Source organism: Pleurodeles waltl, chromosome 8 (genome assembly GCF_031143425.1).
Source record: "Pleurodeles waltl isolate 20211129_DDA chromosome 8, aPleWal1.hap1.20221129, whole genome shotgun sequence".
NCBI lineage: Eukaryota > Metazoa > Chordata > Amphibia > Caudata > Salamandridae > Pleurodeles > Pleurodeles waltl.
The window spans coordinates 972,829,867-972,853,307 of record NC_090447.1 but is presented as its reverse complement, the minus strand read 5'-3'; the positions used below and the strand labels follow the sequence as shown (position 1 = coordinate 972,853,307).

Genomic DNA, 23,441 nt, shown 5'->3' with positions numbered 1-23,441 from the left:
ATATTGCTGATTATTTCTACCCACCCTGTTGTTTTTAAACATTTATTTATCTCCACGGGTGAATTGTACACATACTGTTGTTAGCAACACAAAAGGATGATGACGGGAGTACTGAAACTTTTCAAACACTCACCCCCAGTGTCAGATCTGGGTTAACTCCATTGTTATTTTGCTCACCATGCCACTCCAGTTTGCTTCCAGCCATGGGAACAGTCCATCCTGAACTGCCAGGCCAGGTCCTCCCTGGACCAGTAACAAGCATTCTGGGTGTGGTTTTGGGGTGTCACCCCTTATCAGCCAGGATAGCTTGAATCCAGTGGCACATGAGCAAGAGACCCACGTTTGGACATACTTTGGCCACTTAGGGCAACTTTAGTGACACAAAAGGATGATGGATGGAGTGCTAAAACCTTTCAAAAGCTCATCTCAGTCAGTGATCTGAGTTAAATCCATTCTTCTTTTGCAAACCGTGCCACCCCAGTTTGGACCTACCCATATGCAAATCAGTCTTGACCCTACTCTTCATGGGAACAGTCCAACCCCACTTAATTTGGTTTTGCAACATACTTTTGTTAACATATGATTCTACATTAACAAGACTAATGTTTTTTGTTTGACTCATAAATATTCAGCATGATCAACTACAGTGCAGTTGGTAGTCAAGCTTTGGTGCCAACCCATCAGCATCCCAAGTTGTATGATCGATGGCCATGTTGCAATTGTGGTGATCAAAATGGGATTGAGCACTGAAGTGGGTTGTAGGTCATGTGTCCTCCGCTGGTGAGTCGGACTCTGATGTTGTGGACCTGCCATCCACCCCACATCATTGGAGGATGGGTGGTCTATCTGTGGGGACGCCTCAATATCTCCTTTCTGTCTTTATTAACTTGCGTAACAGTGCCCAGGTTTTGTCGAACTTATGGTGTGTGTTGTGTATTCAGCATGTACATTTTTCGTTTGCATATACCAACCACACCTTCGTCCAACAAACTTGTATAGGGGGAGTTTGTGACAAAGTGGCAGCCAAAAGCCAATAAACTATACGTCTACCTGTTGGGGTTATTAGTGGGTAAGTCAAGATGTCTCCCGGGGCTCCCAGCAGGAGAATCACATGGTCCATCTGGAGTTTCTCTCTCGTGATGGTTTCCACCTATAGGCTCATCTCCCCCTAGTATGTGCGGACCGTTGGGCAGGACTATTACACATGCAACAAATCTCCTCTGTCACCGCATCCTCTCCAGCAGTGGTCGGAGCCTTCATTCATGCCCTTCAATTGGGTAGGGATGAAGTACCTTCTGGTGAGGAGTTTATAAGCATTTTCTTTATGTTGCACACAAATAGATGACTGTGTCACTCTAGTCCATACCTTCCTCGGGTGTCCTCTGGTATCTCTTGGCCCTCGTCTCTACTCCATGCCACTGTGTAAGCTGGAGGTTGTGCCATGTGTGATTGATTGAGGATTGTCTATAAGCGAGAAGTCCCCCTTCTTTTTATTTAGAAATAGAAGCTGTAGTGGTGTCTTGTCACTTAGTGCCTTAGATTGAATTTCTCTCACTCTTAACCAGTGTAACAGCTGGGACAATCTGTACTCATCGCGTAGTTGCAGATTAAAATGATTGATGCAAGGATCTCTCTCTGCCAATGCCCGACGATGTAAAAGTCTCACATTTTGGCCTGTACAGACTGGCCACCGATCACAGTGGTATGCTGTTTCTATGCATTTTTGTGTCTTTTCCTTAACTGGCAGTCTCTTTAAAACAAGGTTTGATAGTCTGGGCCCCCACAAACGTGTACCTGGTAAACCAAAGAGCAACTTTGTGTAGTCTTGAGTGACTTCCTCCACCCTGTCTCCAATGGTGTGTAGAACTTAGGCCCCTCCTATGCATTCCTTGCTTCACTCAAATGAGTTGGCAAATGGACCATATATTGCTGTACATGCTGTCTGACCCCACTGTGTATCCAGGTTTACCCCTTTGCCTTGTCTATCTTTCGTACACTTATTTGTAAATGGTCCTCTGTCCCTTATACAGCATATGATCCCTGCTGAAATGTCACCTAAGGTGATCTACATTCCCAGCTATTGTGGGACCATTAAAACATTACACTGAAGTATACAAATATGATGGATGTAATACTTGAATTAATCTCAGCAGCTTGTAATTACTTGGGACAGCATTCCAGTTTTACACGTCATGCCACCTCAGTTTAGACACAGCAATATGCAAATCGTTGTTGACCCTGCTCCAATCGGAACAGTCCACCCCAAACTGTCAGGCCAAGCCATCCATGAACTGAAACACAAGCAACTCAAACACACACTTTGCCCTGATTTGGGCTCTTTAGCCATGTGTAGCTTGGTTCCAGTGGCACAGTGACCACGGGACCCATATCTAGGCATACCTGTTGTACTTAGGACGTTATACTGAAGTATAGAAAAAAAAAAGCGATGGGTGTAATACTTGAATTAATCTCAGCTACAAGTAATTACTCAGACTGCATCCCAGTCCATTGTTATTTTGCACACCATGCCACCTTAGTTTGAACCCAGCCATTTTCAAGTCAGTCTCGACCCTGCTCCAGTCAGAACAGTCCAGCCCGAACTGCCACAGCAGGTTCTCCCTTTACCAGAATAAAAGCAGCCATGATGGTGCTAATCAGTCATGCAGCCTCTATTGGTTAGAATTTAGCTGGTGGTAAATAACTTGGTCTTTTAGACACCTTAACCATTTGACTGTATGGCAGTAGGCATAATACACATTTGAGCACACAATCGTGTTTCAATTCAATTCAAAGAAGCTTTATTGCGGCTACAAGAGCCAAAAAAGCGCAATCGTGTTTAATTAAGCAGTTTGAACAACTTCTTAGATTATTTAGATTGTTGCCTTTGTGCTAATTGAAAGAGGAGTTATTACAAAATCATTTGATATAATAATTTGTGATCAAAATGCAGCTTAGAAATATATATTGAAAATAAGAAATTAGAAAGTTCCTAAGACACATTTCACAGTGCCAACATAAAATTATTTTTGAATAGACTATAATTTGCCAGCATATGTACATAATATCAAATAACGTGATATATGTTCATGCCTGCTTTGGTGTATGTGTTTTGTACATTTTATTTTGCAAAATATTTTGATTCTTTTTGTTTTTGTTGCACCAGTTTTATTATGCTTTGCATTACAGCATGTGGTTGTCTCTACAGGATCTGAAGTTGATATTAGCTGCATTAGATGTGCATTACTTTATATTGTAAAGAGCAGCAGCCCCTTACACATGTCATATATTTGCTAATTTAACTTTTTAATTTGATGAGTTGTTGGAGGCATAGGCAAGAATGACTTTGGAGAAATTTGCATTTCTTTATCCTGTTTGTAATATTTTTCTGGTGTATGTGCAGGATGAAGAATATCCACCTAGAGATGACTTCAGTGATGCAGACCAGCTTCGAGTGGGCAATGATGGCATCTTCATGTTGGCCTTTTTCAGTGAGTTATGTTACTGTGCAAAATATGTATGCTTTATCAAGATTCACTTTTATCCAAGAAGCTAGTATGATCACCCACTAAGCCAAAATGTTCCAGTATATTATGTGCTACACAGTTCATGTTGTGGATCATTCAGTTTTGCTCTTTTCTCTTTCCTCCTTTCCATCTAGTTGGCAATTGTGTCCAAACATATGATTAGAAAATGCTTCCTTTAAAACAAATGCTAGTATGTTTGCTTTAAACTTTTTTAAATTGACATTTTGGGTCACCAATTATCCCTCTGATTCCCCAGAAAAAAAGCTCTGTTAAGACCTTTAACCACTCCTGCTTTTAACTTATTTTTTTAAGTGAGTGTCCCTGGGCACATAAGAGCTCCAAGTCGATCTGGCCCTAACCTGCCCCACATTTAGTTTATCTTTTCTTTTGGCTGTTGGTGACGGGTTATAGTAATGATTTTCGTCTGTCTTTTTGGTGAAATCTGTATTTATTTTGCTATTTTGAGTTCCTAGAGACAGCCAGGCCATCATGGAACTGGACATCTGGGGACTGCCGGGGCCAGCACATATTAGCCTATAAACCGCTGGTCACTTGTGATAGCATTCATTTTTAAACAAGGTTTGATTGACCATTCTATCACAGGGTCATATATGCTTGTGCATATATTTCCACGCTCGCAGCACTACACCCTGCCTCCTGGGCTATTGAGACCTGCCTTAGGGGTGCCTGACTATCAGAGTCAAAAACCAGCATCTAGCAGTTCAAATGGGGGCTAAAATTAGGGGGAGGGGGCATCTGCAAAGAAGCCCAGTTTGCTACTATGTGTCTAATGTATTTGGTGTAATATTTGATGGCACTTTCGAGTGATTGAGTTCCAGAAAGATCCTGTATAAGTTCACTTGTATATGCTTTAATAGCCTGCAATGTTTCACCATCCATAACAATAATATTGGTCATAATTTAAGGGACCCCACTTGCTTGGTTCACTTATAATGTTGCCAGGAAGGGGGGTTAATAAATGTTTTAAAATTCATGTTTAGAAACTTTCACTTCAAATAAATGTCAGTGCAATGCTGTGCTTTAATGCACTAAATCCTTGGTGGACACTTCCTGCATTGCACCTTCTTTATCACGTTCTTGCATTTTGTTTGTTGTGTAATTTACATCTCAAATGAATATATATATTATATAGGTTAAATCTGCATAAAATGAAATGCTAATATATAAATTATACATATATGTGTGTAATATTATACTATAATTATGTAATATGTTGCAAAAAGAACTGATGTTTTCTAAAGAGTTTAAATCCACAATCGCCATTAGTGCTTTGATATTCCAAGATGGCGCCCACTTACGAGTATGCTTAGATAGGACTGATGTATTGAGTAATTTTTCACTGTTTAATACACCTGACAGGTGATTTAAATTGTTTGTTGTACAACACAGTGATTGTGTGATCAAGGCCACTGTTTGGCCGAAACGCGTCATGGAAGTGATTAATTTCTTGTGATCCGGTTAAACACCGGAGCAAATGTTTTTATGGAGGCTTTTGATATGTGCCAGTTTGCTTGTCTGGTTTACACTCCACCCCTCAAGGGATCAGGGTCCGTACGAGCGAGTGCTGTAGGATATCTATATATGTGTGTGTGTGTGTGTGTGTGTGTGTGTGTGTGTATATATATATATATATTGTGTGTATATATATATATATATATATATATATATATATATATATATATATATATATATATATACTTGCACCCAAAAACCCATACCCACCCTACATCTTACCATTTCCACCCAAAAACCCACACCCACCTTAAACCCTAAACCTTAGCATTTCCACCCAAAAACCCACCTTAATCCCTAAAATTACCCCTCCCATTCAAAAGACCTACCCATCCTAAACCCTAAAATTACCCTTGCTGCCCAAAAGCCCATACATACACACACACACACACACACACATATGTAATATAAAATCACCTAGTGGCGATAGCCACTAGGTAGTTATAGTTAGGACCTTTTTTCCATAGGCAGAGTATTTTTTGTTTTGCCAATAACTTTGGCACCATTTGATGAATCTTCATGAACTTGTCAAGACATATATGTTGGTCAGTTCAGCTGCTGTCTTGAAAATTACAGGGGGAATCTGTCAAGCGGGGGCCGAGAAGAAGCGGGGTCCCAAAAACAAAAGCTGTGCGCTGCTTGGGTTTGGGTGCTTGCAGGAGGTTTGGCCGCTGGGCCTGGCGCTGGTTATAAATACGTCCTCATATGCTAAAAACATTGAAATTCACTGAAAAAAATAAAGGTTACAGGGATGTTATAGTTAGATTCTGAATTTACTTACACAAAACCAGAGAAAATCAGAAGTTATAGTTAACTCAAGTAACTATAACTTGCACCATACGGTAACTATAACTTGTGCCTTTGCCATTCACAGCTAGTTGCTCCACATATTAGATCATTGATGACACCTTCTATGGCATCCTTGATACTATTGCTGCAACATTTGCAATAAAATTATTAAAGAGAAAACTGTGCATGGCGACGGCACACATTATAGTTACCTTAGGGCGCAAGTTATAGTTTCTTGAGTAAACCACAACTGTAACTGCAGAATTTCTCTATATTTGTGCAAGTAAATTCAGAACCTAACTATAATGTCCCTGTAACCTTTGGTTTTTTCAGTGAAACTCTCCTGAAAGCCAAGTTGGAAAAGAGTTCGGATCAGGAACTGATGAACAAATTAGAGACTCGGATGAAGGGGTGGCTTGAGAAATATGAACAATCGATTAAGGACAGAAAAGCACTGAAATTTAAAAGAGATAAGTTAGATTACCAAAGAGGCAAGATCTTCACTTTTTGATTACGCTTTGATAATTTACGAAGACAAAGGATGACTGATAATATATTGACTGGAGTCAAACGGACACAGAAAGACACTAGTTCTGAGTTTAGACCTGAAGTGGAAACTGAGACAGAAGAAAGACAAGTAACTCAAATGTGCCCTCGGTTGAAGATGAATTGTGTTTTTTTACATGTAGACCGGACACAAAGTCTCAGACCAGTACCAAGCAGGGGGTTGGGGTGGTAGGGTACAGCAATAGGAAAAATCAAAGAACCGGCAGGACCAAAGAAAGTTTGAAATAAAAAAAAAGCAAGTGAGGGGGTGTGAACCCATAGAGCATAATCAATTTAACAGATATAACATTGAATTAAGAGGAGCCAAAGATTTTGTCATTGGATTTTGCTTACTGTGCACCAGCCCTATTAAATTACAGTCAAATAAGGTTTGTCCTGTTCAAATTTGTGAGATAAATTAAATTATGTAAATTCCATACAGTTAAATCTGAACCAACACAGAGTATGTCCTCACATCCACAGGACCATGTCAGTGAACTTATTGGTGTTGGACATTCCCCTGAACAAAGAATTAACGGACTTGGGGACTGCCAGTGAGGGTTATAAGCCCATATTGGAAGAACTATTATTTCAGCAACAGGTTTTGAATGTGTATGAGAGACCTATAACTCCATTTAAAACAACATTCGCATTTACCCCTTAATTGCTTAGAGACTCAATTGACATCTTTTTCTGATTTGATGACATGAGAATTTAAAAAAATTACAAAACCAATTGGGCAAACGGAGCAGTTTAAGACAGTCATGACCTATGTCTAAATACAAGCGATTGATTACTAAATTGAAGAGTAGAAGTGATTCAGCAGGCAGATAAGAGGGGCAATATTGTTCTCTGGCCTTTACAAATGTTTGTTGATGAAGCACTTAGACAATTGAATGATGTCAGTTGTTAATGCACTATAGATCGTGGTGAAGTAAGGAGAGTTTATCAGCTTTTTCGATGGAACTTGGGGGTTGGAGAGAGTCAGGCTAGATTGCTCACAATGTATATCTTGAAAACAGACTATCCAATTTTGCCAATTTTTCCAAAATTCACAAGAATGCGACCAACCCCTCCCGGACGTCCCATCATTTCTGCACCAGGAGGGGTATTTTAACATACTTCAGGGTTAATAGATTGTTTTCTACAGCCATATGTGAAAAACTTGCCCTCGATATTCAAGATACAGGAAATTTCCTGAGAAGGGTATGTGACATCAAGCGGGAGGATGATTTTGTGTTAATAGCTTTAGACATAACTTCTCTGTACACTTGCATCAAACATGAGGTTGGTTTGATGGGAGTTACAACACTTCATGAGCACAAGACACATTTCACTCTATAAGCATACCCAGATGTTGGAGATGGCACTCTGGTGCATGGAGAACAACTTCTTTCTCTTTGCAAAGGACATTTATAAACATCTGAGAGGTACTATGATGGACAGCTGTTCGCCCCCAGCTTTGCTAATTTGCATATGGGCTGGTGGGAGGAACAAGTGCTAGCAGTTGAGTTTGAACAAGAGTGTGCAGAAAACATTGTCTTATGGACGCGCTTCTTCAACAATCTATTTCTCGTATGAAAGGGCACAGAGAAATCAGCATATTTCTTCACTGAACGGATCAATAGGAATGATCTGAATCTTAATTTCTCTGCTCATATAAGCAAGGAAATGGTATACTTTTTAGACCTTACAGTCTTTGTGAAGCAAGGCAGGATACACACCTAAACGTTTTGCAAAGTTACACCAGGAAACACCATACTATATGCTAGTAGTTTCCACCTGAATAAATCAAAACACAGCATTCCCTATGCCGAGAATCTGCACATGTGCAGGAATTGCAGTAACATACACCAGCTGACAGTTGCTGAGGATGAACTGGCTAGTAGATTTGGGAAAAGAGGCTATAGGGAGGCAGTAATACAGGGAGCAAGAGTCAAAGCCAACAAAAAATCCAGGGAGGAACTATTGTTTGGGAGAATGGATCCCAAGCATACAGAAGGTCAACATCTGCGTATGATCACTAGGTATATTTTGCAGCATGTCCATTTGAGAGCCATTTTGAATAGAAACTGGCAACTGATCAAAAATGATCCTGTAATCAGATACATGGTGCCAGGCAAGCCGTTAGTGACTTTCCGTAAAGGCAAGTCCATGAGGTAAGACCTTGTAGTTACTAGTCCAGAAATCACTAGAGACAGCACTTGGCTTTCGCATAACCCTGGATTCAGGAAGTGCCATAAATGTAAGGCTTGTGCATTAGGGGTCAACACATCCCATGTGTTTTTGCCAATAATGGAGACCACAATTCGTATTAACAAAAGTCTGCATTGTAAAACTGAATTTCTGGTGTATGTCCTCAAATGCTCCTGTCCCAAACCTTGTGTTGGTCGCACAACGTTGAAAGTCCATCTGCGAATCTTACAGCACACTAGAGCCAATAAAGCATGGATCAGAATTATCCTGCAGCCTGATGTTTTGAGGAGTGTTTTGATGGGCGATAGGGTAAACTGAGTTACTTTGTACTTGATGCAGTGCCAAAAAGAGTGGGAGGTGGGAAGAGAAAACAGCAGCTGAGAGTATTACAATCTAGGTACATCCTCGTGCTCGATATCAAGACCCCGAGGGGCCAGAATATGGATGAAGATATCCACGTACACCTGTGGACAGGGGACGTGCTTCAAAGCATTCTTGGAGACTGACTTTATGTCAGCAGGATGGTAAAATCGTTTTTAGGTTTCTTAATTAGTGCTCTAAAAGTCTCACAAATATATATTCATTAATTTCATTTATCCTTGGATGTGGTTTACTTTTTTTTTTTTTATTGTGTCAGGAGAGATGCAGGTATATGGGGATGGTTTCAATAGTTTTTAGTGTTTATATGTGAGTGTTGTTCAAAGTATGCAATTTTATCTAACTAATGTGTGTTACCCACTTGGATTGGCAGGCCTGAGGCGGCTGTGGTTTTGACATTTTATGATTATTTTTCATGATTTAATTTCACCTCATACATTGTGTTTGACTTTTGAATATTTCACTAAGTTTTGAAATGTGGAACTGCAATGAATCATTATTGTTCTGACTTAATATTGTGCACCATTCCAGAGTATTTTTTCATGTCGATGGGTCAGGCAGTTCGTCATCCATGTGAGACATTGTTGCTATAAGAATAGATGTGTGTCTAAACATGGTATTTTTTTAGAAAGGCTGTGTTAGTTTGTCGAAACGCGTTAAGCTTGCCATGTTCCAGAAATAAAGCTATTTGCTATAGTGACTCTGAGCGTGCCGGTGTTCGTTTCTTTCATCGGATGACGAGCGGTTGGAGATATATATATATATATATATATATATATATATATATATATATATGTATTATATATAATGCACTCACCTACGACATACTTACATTTTAATTGTAAGGTCATGTGTGGTAAAGGCATATTCGTTATAGAATCCTGCAAGATGTGTCATGTGTGGTAAAGACTTGTGCATGGTAAAGGCATTCGTGGTAAAAGTAGCGGGCTGAGCTATTGTTGTAAAGAATGTTTCCTGTCACTGATAGACTGCCAATGTGTTACAGAGTTGCATATACCTGTAAAACTGATTTTTGTGGAGGTGGAATAAGTCCTGAAGAACCTCGAACATCTTCAGCTTGGAGTCCTCCCAGACTTCTCCAAGATTGAAGATGCCAATGAGATCCCTTCTGCCAAGTCCTTCCGTGGCAGAAAGCAGGTTAGCCAACTACCCTGCCACAGAATGGTTATCTGCCTGGGCCGCCGGTCCCAACCAACCTACAAAAGGGCCCGTCGCCAGCATAGTAAGGTAGCTTTGGTGACCTCCGGCAAGGAGTGAGAGATTGGGCATTCATACAGGAAGCGCAGAATATGTTGTCGGCCCATTAGCGACATCTCCAGGCAGAAGGCAGGGTCCCAAAGTCGCCAGATATCCAGTCGTTAATGGTTTAGAGCTGTGAGCCCCAGTAAGTTGTCTGACATTCCCATCACCTCATCATAGGGCAACTAGATGCAGTTTCGGAAAGCTATATTCTGGGTCTCATTTGCCCAGAGGAGGGAGAACACAGTTCCATGTAGGCATGTAAACCAAGATTGGGGGTCAAAGTGAGAAAAGTTCTGCAGAGGCTACACCAGCCGTGGGAGGGCATTCATTTAAAAAAAAAGTACAATCCAACCCAGGACACTAAGCTGGAGAGCATCCCATTTGTCCTGGCACATCCTATGTTAGCATTGGTCTAAGGTTTATGCTCCAGATTAGTTCAGGCTCCAGGGCCACAATCACTCCCAAATAAGGAAAAGTCAGTCTAGAGTTCAGAAGGAGATCATGCCAATCTGTGACCTTGTGACTCCTTACACCATGATTAGGAGGTACTTGGACCAGTTGACCACTAGTCCCGACACCGCCCCATATTCGTGCAGCATCTGGAGGAGCCAAGAACCGGTAATATGTGATAGAAACAATAGAATGTTGTCTGTGCATAATGCTGTATGATCCTCCGGGCAATTTGTCCACTGGAAACCTAAATCTGAGCGTCAGATGGAATACAGACCACCAAGGGCTCAATTGCCAAGGTGAATAGTAGTGGACAGAGGGGACAACCTTGCCTTGTGCCTCTGTGTAGTAGGGGGAAGACAGGACACTGTACTCTCTAACATGCAACTGGGGGCATGCATAGAGTACTTTGATAAAGGACAAAAACTGAGGTCCAAATCTCATGTCGGAGAGAACCTGAAATAGGAATCCCCAATCCATGAAGTCAAATGCTATTTCAAAGTGCAAAAGCATAAGTGCAATTTGGTCGCCAAAATGCTGATGGTGCTTTAGAGCAATATGCACTCAGCTAATACAGTCGCGTGTGCTGCATTGTGGCATGAAGGCACATTGATCTGGATGAATAAAAAAAGACAGCAGCAGCAGGAGGCGGATGACTAGGATCTTTGCATAAATTTTAAATTCTCCGTTTATGAGACAGATCAGACAGTGTGATGAACATGCCGCCAGGGGTCGACCTTTCACCCTGATCTTTAATTCTCTTTGTGATACTGCAGACAAGTTGTGGATAGTTCACATCTTAACATTAGGTGAGACTATCACCCACACCATCTGCTCTGCCTCATTATTATTTCTTAGGTTTATTATTTGGTGGAGGCGAGGTGAGACAGATGTTTTTGTTTAACTTGTCTAAACTAGCAGAAGGTGAAAAAGTCACTTACCATAATGTTTCCCAAACTGTTAGCCATGGGTTTTAAAAATGTTCAGAAACATAATCAAAATGTTCCTGTTGCTTTTTCTCCAAGAAAGAGCTAAATTGTGGACAAAATTGCACGAATGGGGGCTGCCGTCAAACCTACTGAATGCCATCATTATACTTTACTCTAATATCTGGGTAAAAATCAAGCTTGGCGACAGTTCGTACTTATCCAGGCCCATTATGACTACAACCGGCCTGAAGCAGGTTTGTGTGCCAGCTTCACTTCTTTTCAACCTGTATATAGCAGATTTAGCTCCAGTTTTAAATAATCAGCCAGCCCACCCTCCAACTCTTGGTGGTCGCCAAATATTGAGCCTACTTTATGCAGATGATCTGTTAATATTTAGCAACTCTAGAGTAGGCTGACAGAAATGTCTGAATAGCCTAGGAGGGTATGGGCAGGCCATCAACCTCGAAATAAATCAAAATAAAGCTAAAATAATTAACCTCAATCATAAACCCACCTTACATCGTAGATGGCATCTGAATGGACAATGTATTGAGGAAGTGTCAACATACACATACCTGGGGTTAGGATTGACTCAAACGGTACGTTTGCAGACCATAGAGAGGTATAAGGGAGAAGGCACAAGTTCTAAATCGTGCTTTTGGAAATCCAGCAAAGTCAATCCTAGGGTGCCCTCTTAAGCCAACAACCATGGTATTGAGAGCTAAATTGCTTTTGACACTTTCTTATGGTATGGAAATAATGAGGGGGCAGAGAAAGTTTTGTTAAATAAACTAATAGTTAAATCGTATAAACTAGTTTTCTGATTACCCAGATCTGCCTCTCCAGCCCAAGTCAGACTAGAATTGTCCTTAAAGAAGCAATCACTGGCCAGGCCAGCACCATTTATCAAGGGCTGTTATAAACTACGTCTTGACACTAAAGGGACTCTAGCCAACTTAATATGTCAGGAAATAAACCTTGAGAGGGGTAACAGCAGCTTTAAGGAGTACTTGGAAAAAGCATAGCACACCTGGAGCTGGGTGACCTGTGTGGTAATACAATGCCTGACCCAGTAAATAACGCAGTTAAAATCCTAAGCTGGTTAGAAGATATGGAAGAGTTATCCAAATGGTCTCATGATTGGTTTGTTTTAAATTCATATACACTAGCTAAGGAATCGCCCATCTTGTCTGCTCCTCTATCCTTGAAAGCCAAGCAGAGCCTGTTAAGGCTAAGATTGGGAGACATTCCAGCCCTTGATTTTCTACCTAAATGGAAAAAGGATGCTGTGATAGAGTCCAGGAATGCACGCTATGCCATCAGACTAGGGAGACGCTGACCCATGTCGTCGGTATATGTTCAGTTCTGAAGGGAATTGCTGAGAAGAGAATTCAATGCCCTTGGGGGTCTGACCATGTAGATCAGCTGTCATGACAACACTTGACCCAAGCAATGGAATGTTAAACTTTAGACTAGTCCAGTTTCTGATAATTTTACCTCCTTGGTTGCTCCATCCCACTCCCATTAATGAAGAAGGGGTTGTTCAGATAGATAACTTTATCTCAGTTTTTAAGGTCAATGGAATAGGAGATGTTTTCCTGCCCGACAAACTAACCATATGTTTAGGGAAGCGAGGGCCATAGATGCTTTTTCAGATGAAAGGGGATAAAGTTGGAAAACCATACTATCTAACATCTGTCCCCAGCCCTTCAGGTATCATGAAGTAATAAAGTGATGACCGAACGTATTTTATATTAGTGCTGTCCCTGGGCACTGGGCAGCTTTATGATGATTGTGTTTTATTATATTGGAGACCACAATTCCTGTATTTCTGACCAAATCCCTTAATCTTACTGTGCCTAAAAAACAACTGAAACATAATCTGGTTCTCATGTAAAACGTTCTAATGCCATTGTGCTAAGGTTGCGCTATGTAAAACTGAACAAAAATTGTGCAAACGCACCTTGGCACACATAACATTTGCTTAGGCCTTTTTAGTGCCTTCTGCATCCAATTGACTTACCATTTGTGACAAAATATTCGGGATAACTCACCCAAATGCTTTTTTGGGTCGTTTTGGCCATGGTGGTTATGTTTAGTAGTTTATCACTTGCTACTACCGCGAATATAATCTAGTGAGTAATTTAAAGCACTGACGACGAAAGCAGTTTGTAATTTAGCCCTAATTTAAGGAATGCTCTGACCTAAATCTGAGAGTAGAACCTGCAACGGATTAAGAAAACGCGACTGAAAAGAATGGGTAAAGTTCCACATCACCGCACTTGACCAAAGTAGACTTGCTCTTCCATACACCCACGGAAGCAAGTGACTTTCGAGCCGGTTTCCTCGCTATTGTCATCCCAAATGACCCCACTTACAAAGTTAAAAGTTAAAAATGTTCGCTTTGTAAACGCATGTTTAACACAAACGTTTGGCAGTCCTTACATGCATATGACTGTTCTCGAAAATGTGGTCAGTTTCAACTCTTATTAGGCCGGCACGTGCATCACACGTAGTTTAGCGCACTCATATTTTGAGAAAATGAAGTTCAAATCATTAGAACTACATCTCTCAATGCGAGGAACAGTGCACATGTCCCTTGAACGTGAACGCGCAATACCAACAAAACATAATGGGAGATGTAGGGAACATTTCCTGTGGCTGCAGCACCCTCTTTAGTTACGTTGTACTGACATCTAGTGTGTTATATCTGAATTGCAGTGTTCATCTCATTTGAAACACATTAAACCTTGATAGGAATCCCCTAAGCAACATGTCGCCCTGTCCCAAGTTTAATATAAATCCTCCTTGTTTTCACAGTGTTTTGAACTCCAGAATGGATCCCAACCAAAAAAATATTTTTAAGAATGTCTCCCAATTGTAAATCATTTTTACTACATCAGATTAAAAGCTGAACAGTCAAATGTTTAGTGCATAGAGGCAACTTTTTTTTTACTCACAAGCGTGGCAACTGATTATTGCCAACCAAAAATGTCATTCGAATTGTTATTTTGTGTTGTAACTTGAGTATTGAGTAAACACTTGCATTGGCTTTAATTCACTGTCGGTCAACCCAGTGCTTTAAGTCTGATAAAAAAGGCGGGGTGTCTGTTAGGTTAGCCAGAGTAGCATGATTAGGCATCCTTTACAGAAGGTGTGGCCTATTTAATTAAGGATGTGGTTTAAAACGTGATCTAAAATCCCTCGCTTCACACAGCGTGCTTCTGTATGCCGCTCTTTGAGTGTGTCTGTTAGTGCAGCCAGACACTTCACACAGAAACGAACATACACCTAAAACAAGCAAAGCGCTCCGTCCCTCTTCTAATCTCTCTTTAGGGGGATTTTAACCACACCCATGTTACGTCAGACACTTTCATTGGTTCGTGCGCTTGCCTTTTAAAATCCGCTTGTTTTCATTCGTGAAAGGCATGCATACGCCATGCCTTTTCCGGTGTTTAGCCCTCCTCAATAGCACTGGTAAATTACTGGAAACATACAAGGCTTCATGTTTTTCGTATGGTTTCTGGCCTACTTTTTCTGTTTATTTTGCGGTGCAATCACGCTGTTGTGCTTGTTTTTTTTTTTTCATTTAATGTGGCAAGAAAAGTCTGGTTAGGAGTTTACAACGCTAATAGCTCTAACTCGACGTAATGTGAGACCCGTTGCATTGCAAATGCTTGTTTTCTGACTTCTTTCTGAAATCCTCCATCTGCATATCTCCCATGTCATCTCCTTCATCAGCGTTTTCTCACTTTGTCCTTATTCTGCATCAGCTTTCTTGCATCACTTCTTCTTTACCAAACCCTCCTTCTCTCTTATACGCACTCTTTGTCCTCACCTGTAACATAGCATTTTATTTTACTTTAATGCTGTCGAGTTTACAGCAGCTGTGCATATCTCCTTCACACACTTCACATAAAATGATAACTGCACTTGGCACCTATGTGACCATTGCATTGTATACATCTTAGGGAGAGCAAGGACTCGATGATGCACATATAACACATTTATGGCCCATTGTCAGTCACTATGAGAAACTCTCCCTGCCTACTGCCGCAGCCCCAGAGCTCTCAATCATGCTGTCATCAACCCCCCTGACAACCAGCACTTACTCAGACACATCGAGGAGCTCTGTTCACAGCATACACTATACAAGAGTCGTTTGTCACATGAAAAAAACTACAGACAGAGAGCATCTGGAATAAGCAACTACTCTTAGGGAATGCAAGATAAAGTAAAAACGTGAATTGTAAACAGGGACTGCATTGCTGACATGATTTACTTATGGGTTTTTAGAGGTGGTGTTGAGAAGTCAGTGTTTTGGCCCATAGCAAGTGAGGACATTAATGTAGGGCCAGATTGGGACCTGTTTTAAAGTCAGTTTTTACTTACTGCTGAGTTTGACACCTGGGAGTACCTGGCTGACTTAAAACCTTTAATGAGGCACCCCAGTAACTTTGTTGTTCTTGGTCTTGGGTAAGCCAGAAAATGTTCTCTATTCAGAAAAGGTTTCAGTCGAACTAAAGTAAAACCAAATTGGGACTGTGAGCAACACATTTTTTCATTTTTAAGTGCTTCATTAAGTGGATCAGTCTGCTCGGGGAGTTAAGCGTAAAATAGAGAGAGAAAAAGGTAGGACTCGACATAGATTTGTGTGATGCTTATTTAAGGGAAAATGTCACTGATTATTTAATTGCTTGACCATTGTAGGGGCTGGAAATATTTTAGGTGTCTCCTCTTTTTGTACTTCTAGTCATTAGACAATGTCCATTTTTCTTGCGTGCAATTTGGGGGAACCTGGTCCACACTTGTAGCATGCTTGAGTGTGAGAAATTAGGTTAGTATTTGTGAGGGGTGAGAGGCCCATTCACGTAATAAACAGTTATTGTCTGGGTGAACCACAAAAGTCACTACATAAACCTGTGGGTAACCCTCTGGTGGCTTGGCACAAAAGCAGTCAGGCTTAACTTAGAGGCAATGTGCAAATAATGTATGTAGCACTCAAACAGTAATAAAGTGAAAACACAACACAAGAAAAATCAAAAACCAATTTGGAAACAATAATGTAAATTAAAAATAATTAAATAACACCAAAACAACAAAAATCCATTGAATAGAACCAGAGTTACAAGCTTTTAAAGTTCTAGGTAAAAATAACCCCAGAAAGTGCAAAGCGCCAACTGCAGGTGTCTGGTTGAGTCGGACCAGGACAAAGTCACAAGTTCAGGTCCGTCGAGCTGTGATCAGGAGCTGTGTGATGCTGCTTTGGATCGGTGAGACCGCCAATCAGGGACTTACTTTCACAACAGAAATGCCTAGTTAAATTCTCACCTTCGGGGAAAAATAAAATAAAATCTTAGATAACCTGGGAGAAATAAAGGTTGAGAGTCACAAACCAAATCAACATTCTTCCCAATTAAAAGTGATAACAGAACTCAAAAATGAAAAACCCCACTTGTAATAGAACTGGCAGATATAGTAGGTGACAGGCATCCAAGTTAAAATCAACTACCAGAGGAAAGAGCCCCAGCTAGTAAATGGCCAAAAATTTTACTGAAAACTGACTAGCCGTACTACAACAGACATTAAAGGAAGTCTACTCAAAATAATACAAGAAGAATTTGTTCAAGGGTGGATTGGCCCAAAATAACTTAACATTTTAAAAAACAACTTCCCCTGGACCCCAGAACTACATCCATAGCCAGTGATCCACAAATATCTTGAAAATCCACCAGGGAGTAAAATAGCAGCTTGTTGTGATTCCCCGATTGAACCAGTTTCCAAATACGTAGGTACATTTCTCTGCCCCATTAATCCGTCTGTTCGATCCTATATCAAAGATACTAAACATTTTATCAAGAAGGTCGAAGGATTACCCTTTAACAGAACCACATAACAGCCAGTAACGCTAGATGTGGTTTCATTATACACAAACATGCCACAACAAGACAATGCATTGGAATGAAATTCCATGTCACAAAATTATATCTCAAGAAATTAGAAAGACCACATCTTCCTCCTGCCAACATTTGTGTATCCATTGCCAGAATCGCACTACAAAAATGTTATTTTCTATTTGACGAATAATTATTTTTTGCAAGTAAAAGGGACTGCCATGGGATGCTCTTTTGCCCTGGAGGCAGTGATTTTATACATGACAGTTTGAAGAGAAATTCATCTATACCAACAACTCAATCACCACCAACATATCTTCATGGGTGATATATATTGATGAAATCTTTTGTATAAGGATGGCTGCAAGTGCATAGCTTTTCTTTAACTGTCTTAATACCTGTTCCATATATCAAATTCATATGACACAATGTAAAAAAGCAAAACACATTTTTAGACTTCTGGCTAAAGGAAACAAACATCTTCCTTGGTATCCAACACTATCGGTTCCTTAGGATCTGCAGTAACAGCAGCATGAAAGAAGACTATTTAAAACATGTAGCCCAACTATTTGGAAGACTGATACAGAAAGGGTACCCCAGGAAGCTCATAAAACACTCTTAGAAGAGCATAGTTCACACCGAGAGATGTCCTTGATTAAAAAAAGAGCCAGATATGAGTCAGATAAGATCATTTGTGTCTCCACTTTCTGTCCAAGCATCAATATTGGCACATCCTGTCAACCCTGTCCTATAATTAACAAAAACACTAGTTACAGTTCAAAAATAACATGAGAAACCATCCAGTAGGGGCTTGCGCATCACTAGAACCAATAACACAGAAGTCACTATGACAATATTGGAATGTATAACCAACAAAGGGACACTACAGGTGTGCTTAATGCACCTTCTGCCAGCAAATAACTGAAGGAAGCACTTTTTTATTTTTTAAAAAAAAGAGTGGGTACATATCAATTTCTTGAACTGTAAAGCAAAGAAGGGTATACTATGCCCTTGCCAGAAACCATTCAGTGGCAAGACAACTAGGAAGTCCGAAATCTAATCGTGCAACATAAATCCATAATTTGTTGCAAGAACTTGGCAGCCACCTTGTTTAAACACTTCTTAGAAAACTACCAGAGTGAAAATTAAATTAAATGGACTGTTCTTGAGGTGTTATCAAAAGATTCAAGAGGTGGAAGTACTGAATCTCCTTTGTTAAGAAAAAATGCTGCCTTAAAATCGAATACCATTTAGCACAGGCATCAATGAAGTCTGAAATTCCGGAGACCTAATTAAGATTACTCCTCATTAGAATTCAGTTATGTTATACTTTGGAACTGCACAAAAAACAAGTAGTCTTGTATGACAGCTAGAAGCCTCACAAATGTCACACACGACTTTAGCTTTTGGCAGAGCACTACAAACCCCATACTCTAATGAGACAAAAACAGATGATAAAAGCATCATAGCTATAAAACTCACACCAGTGCTGATCTCTGCCCTTTGGAAATTGTATCACTATTTTTTTATTTTAATTATGGTATTTGGCTCTATCAAATGATAATAATCCTAACCAGACATAAATGGACCTGCTAAACAGATATGACTTTGGTGAACTATAGAAACATAGCTTGATTTGAGCTTTACCAGCAGCAATTACTCCACCAACTGATGGAATATCAAATGTAAAATATTATGCCAACACTAAATGCAGACATGTAGCATTCCTTAAAAAGGGTTAAAATAAAAATAAAAATCCTTATCTAATATCCAATACTAATGATGAAGGAAATTGCTGAACCACAAATCCCATCAGTCCGCAACAATGAATTCATCATACCTTCAGACATTACCTTCCTAAAATAAACACAACCCATATCGGCGTCCCGCGACATCATGTCTCATATGGGGTGAACAGACAGCATGAGAATGAAATAAAAGTCCTCATTCGGATCAGTTAATTTTACAAATTGGAGCAACACACCCACGACATTTTCCTAGTAGGGATTTAGGTACTGAGACGCTAGGCAAACGCTGCTCACCCGAGGCAGAACCCTAGAGAACCAAGTTCATTGGGCTTGCAGATACTCCAGAATACATTGCCACTTTCGAAATTATTCAGACTTTAATTGACACGATTCCATAAACCTGCTTTTATACCACACCACAGCTCTTAGACCGAAAAAGACTATCTGAGACATATGACTCCATAAACACTACAGTCTCTGAAAGGTACAGGAACATTTGTAATAACTTCCTTTACATGACAGATACTTGCTACTGCCATTTTTAATTATCAATTTTTAAATTATTGATTCTATACGTTGCCCCTGCAGAAAGTGTTTAAAATGAGGATGTTCCATATCCTTCACTGTAAGAGAAGAGATGTTCCCTCTCAGTACTGGCATGCACAAGGATGCCTCACACTAGGCATGCTAGGCTTAACCCCAAATTCCCTTTGTTATGCATTCATGCATGAGTCATTACAGTGTGTTGTCCTGGGAAGATGCCAGAACGTCGAGACTGATCTTCAGAGGCAAAAAAATGACTCAGTTTCGCAGAAAATGCCTTACCAAAGGACTAAAAAACTATTGTGGCCTTCCAGAGTTTCCTCAGAGTCCTCCTTCAGTCAGTTGTCTATTTGGCCATGTGTTGAACTACAGCATGACTTAGTGTGGTATACCATGGACAAGAATCCAGGAGAACATGGCCTCTCCATCTATATTTATGATATTTCAAGGAAACCTTTTATCGCTCTTCGCATCTTCATCACTTACAAGTTTAGCATTAAGGTGGCCACCAGAGCATACTTCAGTAGTCTCCATTTCCTTTGCTGGATGAGACGGGATTGCAAAAACAACTAAAATCTCATTTTTTTGTTGCTTCTAGTGCAGTGCCTGACGGTGGCGGGCCATTCCATGCTGTTCCCAAGTTGCTGGTACTGCAACTCCTTTAACATTATGTGATGTTTATTGTGATATCCTGGTCTTTTATTTTGCATTTGTGCGTGTCCAATATCTCGATAACTTGGTTAACGTAAGAAGAAGCTGATGAGCTGATGTTGAATTTCCCCTTAGCTGTTGACCTAACTTTTCTGAGTGTTATATACCCATGTCAATGTTAATAAATGTAGAAAATGTTCAGAATTGATATGAGTAGATATTGTTGTGGGCATCACTGCACACACGTGCTCACAGACAGGTGTATGCATCGCCGTACACACTAGCTGTGTGTAGCATCGAAAGAGCAGCTGCAGGGAGTGCCATCGTGATATGATGTGTGCAGCATCTTACACACAGGCCCTTGAAGTAAGTTGTACATCACCGTACACGCACCAGAATCTTATGTGTCGACTCTGGTAAGCAGGTTGTATGTGAACATCAGCAGCTGCCGTTTCAACATTGATCAGAGAGATGAGGGTAAACAAAATGGCGTGGGTTGACATGCAGGACTGGAGGCTTTCATCACTATCGGTGGGTGACAAGGGCTTATATCAGTTCCTGGGTGAAACACCAGTGTGTTCCACAATTAGAAGCCCTTGTCATTATCGATCAGCATACTTGTGCACTTATACCTCACTGGCCCTGGGTTCTTTACCGAAATGTTGGCGGAATAGCTCGATGTGGTGTAGTCCGTAAGATTTGAAATGATCAGGTCTTCTTGTCAGCAGAACAGAAAACATTGCACGCGTCAGTTAACTTTGATGCCCTTTGTTGGCCGCTCATGGCCACTGTTGTTAATGAGGTCAGGATGTCAGTGAAGGATGGCGAGTATTTATTAGACTATTGCTCATGGACAGGCATTGATTTCTGACTTTACCTGTGCGGACCTTCTCAGCTATCTCATTTACTCCCCACCACTATCACGAAACGACCCCAACATACACAATTTAAATTGTTTAAAGATATACATGTGTAACGACTACAAGCGGCGCTGTTGGCAGTACAGCAGTTATAATGTTTGGGACCTGCTCAAGAGGGATCAGCAAAGAATGTCTTGATAGTTTGTGTTGCACTGACTGGCCTATACTTGGAACGTTTTTTCAGGCATGTGTGGCCTACCCTGAGTGGCCGTGAAAGGGCAATTGGGAGTGAGTGTGCAGCACATATCATGGGCCATATTGTTGTGTGAAAAAGGCTGCTTTATTGAAACAGGTGCACATCACAAACTTTATTTTGCAAACCGCCTTACAAAACTAAACCTTGTTAAACATCAAATGTAACTAACCAGTGTCCTCCACCCACACTCCTACGCCCCCCCAACAAAAAAAACCACCAGCATAATGTGCATTTCAATATTTTAAACTTTACATTTTCCCTACAACCTATGACTACATGTATGAACCCCTAAGCAACCAAACGTCCTAAAATGAATCTTGAACTACCTGCCTACCCTCCTTTCAGACCTGTTCTCCAACTGGCAACTCCAATCAAACTTCTCACAAGTCTTGCAAAAGTCTTGATAACACGGCAAGCACCTGTTCCAAGCAACAACGCTACAATCTCAACAACCCTGTGCACCAGTGTCAACAACAGGGCCTATACAGGGGAAAACTGCCTAACCTAACACCCATGAAATAAACTGGAAAAGAAACTGGGAGGGCAGGGGGAAATGCTAACTAGCCTTCTGCCGATCTAGCCACCAGGTCACCTGGCTACAAAAGGGTGGCAGAAAGCTCAACAGACTCCTATAGATATGCTGGGCTATTTTGGGCTACAGACATAGCCCAAACACAAAATGTCAGCTCATGAGCTGCACCACCCTCCCAATCTGCTTGGGGGCCGACCCCCCTATGGTCGACTATCCCCCAAATCCCCTTTCATGCATCGTTTTGTGTAGGTATCCTCGTACTTCATAACTGTTATTTGGAAATTTCACGATGGTGAGATAACTGGAGTACTTTACATTTCTGAAAAGGTTTTTTATCTGAAGTTATTTATTTTCTAAATCCTAGCACCATTACTACACGGCCTCCCTTTATCACCATCAGGTCCCCTCGATTGCTTTTTGGCTCCTGAGGTTCACACTAATAGCATGAATTCTTATTTCACATGGTAACTGTAATATGGAAGCCTGTATTTGTTATTAGCTTTTCAAATTATTATATGTGTAATGTAAGTTAGCCTGCATATAAACTCCTCGCCTCATTAACAGAGTATGTTTTCTTTGTTCCTAGTGGCATTTATTTTCAACTGGATTGGATTTTGTTTGTCATTCTGTATAACTAACACCATTGCAGGGAGGTATGGTGCCATCTGTGGATTTGGCCTGTCGCTGATCAAATGGATTTTGATTGTGCGGGTAAGTTGCCTTATCAAATGGTGTACATCTTGAGTGTTTGACATATGCATTTTTACCCACAGAAGTAAATGTTAATTTAAGGTAATTCATATATTCTATTTACAGATTAATTTTTTTCTGGTAATTTTATTAATTGCAATAGTCAATGCCCCTTGCTTTCAATGGCTTTTCCAGGATACAGCAGAGTTCCATCTAAAATTATAGTGCAGCGGGACTAGTAGATTTCTTGTTGGTTGACCGGCAAGATGGCTCATGATTTAGGGCCAGATTTAGATTTTGGCGGAGGGGAATACTCCTTCACAAATGTGACAGATATCCTATCCATCACATTACAATCCTTTTATAGCCCATTATATCCTATGGAGATCGTAATAATGCGGTCAGGATATCCGTCATGTTTGTGACAGAGTATTCCACCCGCTGAAAAGTGAATCAGGCCCTTAATGTTCATTTTGGCATCTTTAGGTCATTAGGGCCATTTGAATAATGCAGCAGGGAAGGATCAAGTTATGTGGCAGGGTTGACTAAATAATGTGAGAAGAACTGAGAAATTATGTGACATAAATATAATGCAGCACATTTTGTGATCGTATTACCTCAATATTGTGACATGTTTACACATGTTAACATATGTTAAC

At 40.5% G+C, this 23,441-nt stretch overlaps 1 protein-coding gene across 1 annotated transcript in view; it reads left to right on the top strand.

Annotated features, from left to right (window-relative positions):
• NDFIP2 (Nedd4 family interacting protein 2) overlaps positions 1–23,441 on the top strand; it is a 200,766-nt gene that overhangs the window by 108,374 nt on the left and 68,951 nt on the right. Inside the window, exons 4-5 of the mRNA XM_069205209.1 lie at positions 3,401–3,488; positions 22,679–22,803. Coding sequence (XP_069061310.1) covers positions 3,401–3,488; positions 22,679–22,803 — 213 coding nt within the window. The remainder of the gene's footprint in view (positions 1–3,400; positions 3,489–22,678; positions 22,804–23,441) is intronic.